Below are 11,622 nucleotides of genomic sequence, written 5' to 3'. Positions count from 1 at the left end.
GGGCAACACAACATCTACAAACATTGTTGTGAGCTGGAGGAAATGAGAAAGAGGAAAGTGAGTTCTGAAACCCAGGCAAGCCGGCCTAGTGGGCTGGCATGCTGCATAAAAGATCAAAGAGGGGCAGGAGAGAGAATGACTATCAGTGCCATATGCTTATTAGGCCTTGCTGTTCTGCTTTATACTGTGTTCATTGCATCTTCCCTTTCTGCAGGTCTCACTTTACATGCATGCACCTTTCACAGACGGTTTTCATCATCCCACCTGTAATGACACCTGAACTAAAAAGGGAAAACAGAGGGTATGTCTGTGCACAATGAGCTAGGAAAATCTCTGGTGCTGGGCCAGTATTGCTGGTCAGAGCCAGCAGTGTCCTCAGAGCCATGGAGGAGGAGAGGCAAAGTGAACTGTGAGATTGTTCTGTTGCAGCAGCGGACTGCCTACAGGGTATCCTCAAACCGTGAACCTGAATAGGAGTCCAACCACCACAATTCCTATTCCAAGAGAAACAGAGAAGACTTTGCCTTGTTTCTAGTGAGAAATGCTGAGTAATCCCATGGCAGTTTCTAGGAAACTCTTGCACACATCTTCCCAACCACAGCTACGCAGCTAAGCAACGTGGTGAATGTGAACTGTTGCTGTCCCTGTATCCCTTTATTTCCCCTTACTCTCTCACTAGCTGGGGATGTGAACCACAGGGCCTCCCTACTATGATGCATCCCCCTTTCATTTTGCTTTTCCTTGTTCTCTGCTCCAACCTAAAATTTTCAGGTTGATTTACTGATCAGGTCAGGTGTTATGATACAGGATAGTTTAGCACCCTGCCTCTTACAAGCTGTCTTGCCAGGATAACTCCCTGACCAAGGGAATTCTCATTTTGGAGTTTCAAGAGACCATTCATTTTGGTTTTGCTCTATGTGGAGTTCTCCACTCCACTCTGGCACTAAAGATCAGGCTGGGTTTTCCCTGCTAGAACATCATACTCTCATGTAACTTTAGGCAGTAAAAAGAGATTCTGTGTCTATAATACGATTTCTCCATTCCAGAACTAGAGCAAAACTGTAAGTCAGATAGATTTCTCACAGAATACTTTGCCCTAAACATCTCCCTGAGCCTCAGCCAGAGGAATGGTTTTTATTCCTGTTATAACGAGACTTTATTAGGGAGATACTCTGCTTCACATGCAAGTGTGCAACAGGGTTCAAGTCTTCCTAGAGAATCTCAGTAGCTAGCACATACTAGGGTGAAGAAGTTAAAAGAGATCACCATGTTGTTTACTTTTTTAACAGTTTTCTCCTCACCAGAAAGTAAGATTACACTTCTTTCCCTAAGAAACAAGGAATGCTCGAACATCGTACATGCAGCAGGGGTAATATGAAGTAGACTTGAAAGATGCTTTTCTATTCTAATTCCCCTCACCCGTCTTGGTCCAGCATTTCCCAAGAGGAAGGACTGGCAGAAAATTCTGTCTTTTTCCTTAAATTTGATTTAATTTCAAAATTCCAGACCGCAAAAACCTGAATCAACTACAGTTCTAGTAGCCTCACCTTTCCTGCTCCCTAACAGAATAACCTACAGCTAAGCACCCTTGCAGGACAGCCTGCAGAAGGTCAGGCAGTTCTGAAGGGCAAAAGCAAAGTGGAAAATAGTATTTCCTGAACTGGGCATACTTCTCTGTCATTTAATAAGCATACACTCTTTTAGATGGAGTTATTTTGTCTTCAGCTGTTAAAGCCACACTGTTAGACCAGAAGTATGTAAGCCATATATACAATGAGCCAAGGACATCTAGGATTTAACTGCAGGATGCAATGCGAACTTCATTCTCCCACTTTTGTCTTGGGTTTGTTCACACAAAGGGCAAGCATAGAATTTGACTCTTATGTATAATATTTAGTTACTAGCTTTTCATCATCATAAAATGGGCAAATTCTTCCCACTCGTCCTGCCTCTTTATCTTCCTGCAGCCTCTGCTCTCTGCCTTGCTCCTATTTCTTCCTTGTATTTTCCTGCTTCTCCCCATTTTTCCTTCCTTGAAACACTCCCAATAGCTAAGCTTCTTTAGGTTTTCAGTGTTCACCTTCTTCTTTGTTATGTCCTTCTAAAGGATAGAAGAGTTACCTTGACATTTTTTCATGTGTGTTTGTGTTACCACTAGTGTTCACAGCGAACATTTGTACATAATGGCGGGATTAGACCAGTTTCTCTGTTATCAATTCAGGCTGCCTGCATATTCAGATTGATGTCATTGCACAGGGTCACACATATAAGACTTTCTTTACCACTAAAAGGAATTGAAAATTACTTTAAAAATGGATAAAATATAGCTTCTGCAGAACCTTAGTATATGATCTGTGCTACCACAATACTGGGCCAAGAATTTGATCACACTACTGGAAACTATTAGCTGCCTTCTGACCAGATGACAAAGTTACAAGTAGCTCTCAACTTTGTTCTGCGACTCTCTGAAGATGGAGGTTTCTAAAGCATGACTAAAAGGTTTGAAAATCAGGTGTCTTCTAAAGCACGTCCCTGTTCTGGGAAATTTTGAGGCCAGAGAAAATCTGGAAGATCTATTGATGATGCAGCTTTTAATGGAGAAGTGGGCAAATGGCTCTTTGGGCGGGAGGAGGGCAGAAGCTGTTTGGGGTATGTGCTGGGAGCATTGGAGTGGGAATGAGAGAGGGAGGGGTAGGATGGGTGCAGGGAGTTACTGCTCTGTCTGAAAGGAGCTTGTTCCTTGCTGTAATCAGAGGGATGGCCTCCCTCAGCCTCCTGTTGCTGAGAGGCACTTCACCTTCCTGTCCCTGCTGAAGCAAGGTGCTCAACAGTAGAAATTACTTACCTGATAACTGCTGCACTGAAGGCTGGTCATGTGTGCTTAACAACTGTGCCTGAATGGTTTCTACTACCCTCTTAAAACGACGGCTTGGACCTGTGAGGAGAGAGGAGGCACAAATGGCTGTGAAAGGAGTGGGAGCTGAATCCTCATACAACCCAGGCTGGAGAGGAAGGATCACAAGCATCTTCCCTTCAGTCTTGTCCCCAAGAGTGTACTGACAGTGTATCTGTCCTTCCGCCAAAAGCATGGCTTTGAGGAACTATTATGCAGTCCCCATGTTAATAAGAGGACTGTGGTGTGCTGGACTTAACAGGAGGAAGGATGGCTTCTGGGCTCCTTTTGTAAAGACAGAAAAGGTGGGTCTGGGTTTTTTTGACCCTTTGATTGGTTTTAACCCCTGACGGAGGTGTGTAGCCACCCAGAAGAAAAAGGTTATTGCATGTTTCTGTCAGAAGGAGAAACCAGTGGCCTCACAGTGCCCAAATCAGACATTGAGACTTCTGAGTGAAACAAAGAGACAGTACAGGGAGATACTTCAAACCCATTTTATCACTAATCATGGTGGTGGCAACTTCACCTCTTTGGAAATCTCTTCCCCTCCCAGCATTTCCATCACTACCAACACAACTTTTGCTCCTGATGTCCTCCTTGCCCCTGTCTGAATTTTCTCCTAAGATCAAGACAGTTATATTCGTTCCCCTGGCAGAGGTCTCCTTGCAGGCCTCTATATTAGCAAGTTCAAAGCCAGCTTGCACCCATTTTAGAGCTGTGCCATGGTTACCTGATAAGAGTGTGAAAGTGACAGAATAGATCCCGTTCTCCTTCTGCGCCTCTCCCCCTTCTGTGTATGTTATGTCCACCTGGAACTTCACTGGCTTCTGGAAGACAGCAGGACCTCCTGTGGACTTATATTCTGCACGGAAACTTGTCTGTGAGATGACACTATGACTGAGGCTTGGAATCTGAAACAGGTTGTTAGAAGGAGATAGTAGAACCAGAGCACAAAGGGAATGAAATGGAAAAAATCAATTTAGACCAACAGAGAGTAGCTAAGATTTGCTAGATTTGCTTCTGGACTTGAATTTATAATATACAGAGTGTTCTTGTGAAATCAGTAAGAGCGTAGGTTGCTTGGCACCACAGAAGAATGCACCGCTCCTTACAGGACTGACCTAAATTTAAAGGTTGAATATTGGTGGAATACCCAGCATGCTTATAAATTTACACATCCCACAACTTTATATACTCAGTCTTACTTTTCCTACTCATCTATCAGTTTTGAGAAATGCCACTTGCTGAGTAAAAACTGGTATTAAGGGAGGGGGCAGAAAAGTCAATAGGATGTAACACTGGATGTAAAAAAACTACCTGAGTAGCCTGGTCTGATCTCAGAGCTGACTGACCCTGTTTTGAACAGGAGACCTTCTGAAGTCCTTTCCAACCTCAATTATTTGATGGTTCTATGATATCAAATAGATATCAGGACATGGAGCAGACACTTGGACAAGTGCCTGGGATATGCACAAGGAAAGCATGCCTGAAAATAACTTACCCAAACCACAACTCACTGTCAATATGTAAAAGAACTAGGAGACACTTTCTGCTATCATTCAATATCTGTGTCTTCAGATCCATGGTAAAATTTCATACCTGCCTAGTTGTCAACGAGTTATCATTTACAGTTCCTGACAAAATCTAACATATTCACATTCTATTTATTGCTTTATAAAGGATCAGATTTAAAAAAAAACCCAACAAACACAAATCACAGGGAAATCTGGCCCTCTAGGAGGAAAAATGAAGCTGTGTTCTTTGAGAAGCTGACCTTAATGACCTACTTAGCAGGCTATCACAATGCATTTGACTTTGAAGTCCACTATAAGAGATGATTCATAGAGTTTGCACACAACATCACTACATTAGGCCTCAAGCCACACATGTGGGGTATGCACAGTAGTGTACACTATGCTGTAATATAAACCCAGAAGAATATAAACGGCTAAATGCATGAAACTGATACAGTAACATGGATGCTTGAAATCAGTCTGAGATGGATACCAGTGTCTGATGCATGCTAGTGTATGTACTGCACTTGGTCTGCGTACACCTGTACAGTTAAAAGGATTATGGTTTTTTTGGAAGAAATTAATTGCAGCTTCATAGAGACTAAAAAGAAGTGCAGTAATTTGTGGAAAACAATATCAATTCAACAAATAATAGAAGAAATCAAGTCTCCTCTTCATTGTATTGAAAAAAAGTCTAATTATGTTGTTAACTACCTGGAATTGAAAAATCTCCCAAACTTTACTGTGCTGACTTTTTCTTCACTGGTACTTCTAGATAGTGAGAATAAAGACTTATACATGAAAATACTACAATTTCCCTCTGCTTTCCTAGATTGTAAATACATTACATCTGCAACAACTGATACACTGTCCACCAGAGGAAATTCCCCTTCTTTCTGCCATACAGCATTGAAGAGGAGAGTTAAAGTAACAAATACAGATGTCAGACAGGATTTTTATCTGACTAAAGTGGTGAAGGACATAATCAGCTGAGGAGACCCAGTCTGTTGCCCAGACAGACTGGTTAGTTTGACAAAGCAGCATCTGTCTTGATACTGCACCAGCTGTGTGCTCTAACTGCAGTGATATTCCAAGCACTGGTAACCTGGAGATGCTGCCAAGAAGGCTGAAACTTTTTCTGATCTTGAAGAGTATTATCTATTAGAAATTCAGACAGAGTCCAGTAGAGGTCTGAATTAACAGGCCATGTAAATTAAATCCACAGAGAATGCATTTGAAGGAGCAGAGACCCTGCCCAGTAAACATATGGCACAAGGAGTCTTAGAACTGAACAGTGAGCAATGCCTCCAAGAGGCAGCTGGGGTGACTTACCGAGAGGAAAGCGTGGACAATATCAGCCTTAATGGAGCTTAGTGGTTTGTCCTTAATGACCACAAAAATCTGTTCTTCTTTCTCCAAGTTGATGAAGTTACCGAACCAGGACTTTTTGGCAAGCCTGACACGATGAAAAGAAATCGATAGTTTAGAATATTAAGCACTATTTCTCACATAACCCAGTTAGAAAAAAGTATTAAAAAACACACAAGGAAATTTTGATAATGTTCCAGATGTGATACTATTACTAATAGTAAGTGGAAAACAGTCTCAGAGAACATCCAGAACATTCCACTTAGTGAAAACTTAAAATTATAGACTCCGTAGTGTTAGCCTGGCAGCATGTGTCCCCAACAATGATAAGTCAGGAGCAACGGTAACTCTTCTGATTGAAACAATATACCAAGTAATACTGCATATATAAGGTGCATATAAGCCAGAGACAAATTTCTGGTTTGCCTCCAGGGATGTCTCAATTTCTTGGCAGTATGTGGATGCTGGTAACAGGGGTTTAAGTTTCTTCCCACCCAATTTCAACCCCTCTTGTGTTCCAGGACTTGAACAGCCCATTTTCTGAAGGTGTCCTGTTGGGCTGATAGCACAGTCACAGGATTTCTTTTTAAAGAAAGCTGTAGATTTCAGTGGACCTCCAATCTGTTAGTGAGCGAAATCCATTCCTACGCAGAGGGCAGGACAAAGACTGTCCCATTCATTAGTCCCATTTAGGGTGTCTATATAACGGCTTAACTCTGGCCATCCTACAAAGGAATGAATTTTCAGTACTAAATTAACACCATGCAAAATACAGTTCAGGCTTTCCACTGACAGCAGTCTAACTTTGCAGTTCCTTTCAGCATCAGATGGAGGTTTCATCATAAAATGAAACTGCTGGTTTTTTTCACACCGATCATATCAGCAAATGTTTGATTTTGCTTATTGTTTCACCATCTCAATGCACTTCGTTGACATTCCCTTTTAAGTTAAACAGGCTAATAGAAAAATGCAGCAACATGAGTGTTATTGGGGGTCACTACCCGGAACTTTAAGGTAGAACCTCTGACAGATGTGATTTTGAGGGAAGAGAAGATACTGTCAGCCATGAGATACAGCCAAAGAATTGCTGGACCAACCTAAACCCAGGGAAAATTCCACTGTAATCAGCCATATTCTAGTAGGGAAGAATTTAGCATGAAAATGTCAGAAAGGATAAGACCTGCCCCTAAGAGACTGCAGGTTTTTTCCTCCACAGGATACTTTATAATGCCATGACAAGTCCAGTTTGCAGTATGGCAAGCAATAGGCTTTCATTTGTTTTGGCGGACATTCACCACTCAGTGCAAGTAGACAACCTCTCCATACAAGGAGAGCCATCTGCAAAAAGATTAGTATACATCAGCTTTCCAGCACAGCAATGAACAGCTGGAGTGAGATATTAGTAGATTCACTTTCTGCATCAAAGACTCAGACTGATGCAGAATGAGGAAGGACAGAGACTAGAGGAGAGAGGAACAAACTAGGAAAGTAATTTGAAGTCTAGACCTTGGGGATAAAAACCAAAACTTGACCTCAGCAGCATCCAGCAATTTGCACTCATCCCCAGTTCCAGAATGGTCCATGAATCACACAACTGTTGTCTCACTGCCCATTTCATGCACACAGCAGAAAAACCACAACTGGAAAACCACTCAGCTGAGCAAATAATCATTTGCTTCTACTTACTGTGGGCAACCAAAAATAAAAGTACAAAAGATTCACTTGCAATTTGGTAAACCAGTGCCCCCCACTCAATTAAAGTGGGCTGCAAAACTGTTACACCCTAAAATATTCATAGGCAGCTGTAACCAAGCCAGTGAGACAGAGATTAGCACAGGGAGCAGTAAAGAGAAAGGGCCTCTCATTTAAATGGATCGTTAAGGAGCCAGGGTTAGAGTGTGAAAGGAAATTACACGCTAATTAGCTCATGTGTCTCACACACACCACAACAACTCTGCAAGCCCCTAGAGAGCTGGGGCAATAGCTCTTTGCATTAAAGGGTCTATGCTCATTAGTAAATTAGCACCTGGTTATCCATCTAAAACGGCTGGTTGTTTTAGGCTTGTATGTCTCATAATCTGATCCAGGACTGGCTATATGGACTCCAGGGGCCCACTGTATGTCACACACGGAAGCTGGGCCTGAGAAAAGTGGACATATCTAATTGCAGGTCTGCCATGCTAAAATAATGGCTTTTCATTTTTGTATTTTCATTTATGGCCCTTCATTTATAGGTCTGTTAAAAAGCACAGGTTAAAAGGACTCCAGAAGATAGGGAGGTTTTCTCCCACTCAGCGCTTGGAAATTTGGTCTGGAGTCTCCAGAGTCCAGCTGGGCTCTTTTCTTTGGCAAGGTTATCACCAGTAATACTGACTCTGGAAGACTGATCGATAGCCTGGGCTACACTCCAGCTTGTAAATCACTGGAATTCACTAAATATTTTTGCTGGTGGCCTCTCCTGTTTCTGGAATGAACAGAATCAAGACATAGCACACGTACACTGGCTTTTCTCCCCAAAATTAGCAAAACTAGCTGTGCTTATACATTTGGGTAACAGGCCCATTGAAGAAAGGGGTGCAGTTTTGGAGTAAAACAACACAATAAAGATTTCTTTCCTCTTAGAAGGTGTTAAGTGCTACTAACTTGGGCTAAAATGTGTATAAATCTAGGATCTTCAGCACCCTGAATGAGATGCTTTAGCATCTCTCAAGATCAGGCTGTAAGCAGTACAAAATGTACTTAAAATTAACAATCTTCTCTTGTCATGGCAAACCTCCTAAGGGGGAGGTAGATAGGAGAGATGTGGGGATGCTGGGTATGTAGATTACTCCAGGGAATCTAATCAGGTGTCCAGTTGATGAAAAAGCAAATAGATTAGCATGAAAATGAAAAAAGCTGGTGCTTTACTACTTCACACGGCATTTCTCACTGCTATAATGCTGTTCCTTTTCCTACTTTTGGAGTGTCTGACTGCATTGCCTTCTGGAGAGCCTCACTGTCTTCCCTATCTGCCTCTGACTGCATGGATCTGTAACCTCCAGAGGTCTACCTGCTTGGCATAAATAACAGCATTTCTACTCAAGCAAATGGAGCTTTGCAGGTTTAAAGCAGCTGGAGCTATGTCTCTTTAAATGGCATCCCTAACACATTTTCTAGGTCTGTTTCATATGAGAAAGAATAGTATTACCTAGACCCGTCAAAGTGTATTACCTAATCATCAGGTTTGTTAAATGAATGGCAGTCATTGCTATACCAGAGCAAGGACATTATTTATCACTCAACCCATGAGGTCAATACAGCTCTTGATAAGGATATCTTATTTCCTACAGAAAGGAAGAAAGTACTAGAAAAAAATAAGACATGTGGAAGTGGGCACTGAGCAACAAGACATCTATTGTTAAAATATAATCCAGTTCATTATTTTTTATGACTTTTATTATGTTTACTGCAGGGTGTAGCCCAATTGAACTCATTAATTTGGCAATTATACAGAAAAAGAAAAAAAGGCCTTAGGCTTTGACTTGCATCCAAACTGCCTCAAATGACAGGCACTGTTTCTCTACACCAGCTTTTAAAGAGTGAGTGGGAAGCAGAAAAGGCAATAAATTAACAGAAAAATTTCCACCAGCATACATGCATGAAGAGGAGAAATTTAATTCGGAAGGTTTTCTGCTTTCATGGTCTTAAAAACATCTGAGATGAGAGTATCATATATTTCTTTGATAAAGATGCATTAATTTCATGAAATTCACTCACGCATTTCTATTGGTAAATGCTCCAAAATGTTGAAAATACAATTTACTGCATTCTTCTTTACAGATTTCTTTTACTAATATTTACTATTCCCTACTTCTCCCTCTCCTCAAGTCTTTATCCCTCTCAATTCTGCAGCATTGGATATAGAGTGCCCATCTTATACGGGATAAATGCCAGGTCTGACAAAAATTGTTAAGCCAATGCCATTGTCATCAATTGTAAAACTTTGGGTCTGAAATTTCCATTTACAACTCATGAATATTTCACAAAAGTATCTTAACAAAAGGCCAAATTGCCCTGGTTGGCTGGGTAAGTCTATGGGCATTGAGTGCACAAACACAAGCTGTGAAAATAAAAAGGAATAATTTGGCATCTGTTGCGTGTATTAGGAAGTGTTTGGAGCAGCACTCTCTGGCAAGGACTTCCAAACCTTTTATGCAGTGACGCACATTTGTGCAACGAAATGGTTGAAATGTACGCTGACTTTTAGGAATGAGTCTGGTGAATATGAACCAGCTTCTGCATGTCCCAGTGCTGCTGCCTAGAATTAACACTGCATTTACTATCACAGCCAAAGATTCCTCTGAATTATCTTAGCAGAGGCTTCTGCATGTTATCCTGCGGATGCAAAGTCTCCTGTACTAACAGGAAGACTTTTTACTGCACAGTTAGTGCCAGTATAAACCAGTGATTAATCTCTCCACTCCCCAAGAGTAATCTGCTTGACAAACAAATGAAAGAAGAGAGAAGGAACATGTTACAGATCTAGTAAATTCAGCAAGCTATTAGAAAATGAGGTGATTACTGGGAGACTGTTTCATCACCTGTTGACCCCACTGAGGTATTGATTTTGTCCAGGGTCCTTGGCAGAAGAACAATTTCACATCTCTATCCCTCTCACAGGATAACAGGTTACAGTCAGACACTGATCCAGAACAGAAATATGTCACCCTAAGACATTCAGGCAAGGAAGTGACATTGGTATTTGGTAGAAAGAAAATAGTGTAATGGCAAAGTACTTACTCTGGGGATGATTCTGGGGTTAAATTAGACATCTCCTCTGGTGTAGGAACTGCACGCACAGCCAAAGAGAGGGAAGGAGAAAAGAAATGGATGATTCAGTACACCTTCCATTTTCTGTTTGTATACCAATGAAACAATCCTGACATTACACCCTCTTGCATTTGCCTCTGCAGACTAGTTCAGACATTCAAACATTGTCATATGTCTTTGGATCACTGTATCTAATCAAGAGCTGCCTTTCAAGGCTCACCCCTACCTTTCCTTACATCATTATGTAATTTTGCACTGGCTTCTATGGTTTCTGGTTCAGATCCAAACACAGTGCCAATCTGATCGCTTTACAATTGCTTCAAAGCCTGGCTGGATGCAGCTCAGTCACTGCTGCAATTCTCTGCAGTTCTCTGACCATTTCAGAGACAATGTCCCTGACCATGACAGTTCAAAATTAACTCTTCATGGCTGTAATCCTCCTTTCCCAGGGGATCACATCCCAGTACTCTGCAAAAAAACCACATGGTGTTGGGATAGCTGCTGATGACATCTGAGGATAATGCATGTGACTTTGGGTGCCCTTTGTCTGAATGCAAAAAGCCACCTGGAGCTTGAAGCAGAAAATTTTGCACATCTCAACACTCTAGAGACTCTGAAAACTGAAAGAGGCCAGCAGATATGAGATCAGTGATTGAATTACAGAGATTTTTACACCAGTTACCAAAGGAAGTAAAAAAAGCATCAACCAAGATCAAACAAGCTGTGCTTCAGAACCCATTTCATCCTATTGCCATTGGCAAGGCTCAGCCTGTGGCTATGGAGAGGCAGTGGAGTACAGCCATAGGGGAAATGGCAGAACTCTAAGTTCACTGACAAAACAAGTGGAGAAGCTTAAGACAAAATTTTCTTGTGTTCTAAGAACCACAACAGCGATAGTAAGAGCTGTATGGCTAAAGTTTGAAGAGGGTTTAGGAGATGGTGTTGGAGCATGTGCAATGGCATGACAGAGCCTGATTACACATCCCTTGGGCTGGGGCTGGCTGATGTAAGGAAACTTAGAGGGAAAAAAGAAGCTTA

At 41.6% G+C, this 11,622-nt stretch overlaps 1 protein-coding gene across 1 annotated transcript; it reads right to left on the bottom strand.

Moving 5' to 3' along the window:
* Positions 1-2,618: 2,618 nt before the first annotated feature.
* LOC104407194 (serine/threonine-protein kinase BRSK2-like) lies at positions 2,619-10,597 on the bottom strand. The gene is made up of 4 exons (XM_010016399.1): positions 10,555-10,597; positions 5,740-5,863; positions 3,624-3,804; positions 2,619-2,935 (listed from the first exon to the last, which is right to left on the bottom strand). The coding sequence occupies exons 1-4, from the start codon at positions 10,584-10,586 to the stop codon at positions 2,838-2,840; spliced, it is 435 nt and encodes a 144-aa protein (XP_010014701.1). The 5' UTR covers positions 10,587-10,597; the 3' UTR covers positions 2,619-2,837.
* Positions 10,598-11,622: the final 1,025 nt, after the last annotated feature.

The sequence above is a fragment of the Nestor notabilis genome, unplaced genomic scaffold (assembly GCF_000696875.1).
Source record: "Nestor notabilis isolate BGI_N333 unplaced genomic scaffold, ASM69687v1 scaffold12566, whole genome shotgun sequence".
NCBI lineage: Eukaryota > Metazoa > Chordata > Aves > Psittaciformes > Psittacidae > Nestor > Nestor notabilis.
The sequence above is the reverse complement of the archived record's forward strand: the minus strand, read 5'-3'. Positions and strand labels throughout refer to the sequence as shown.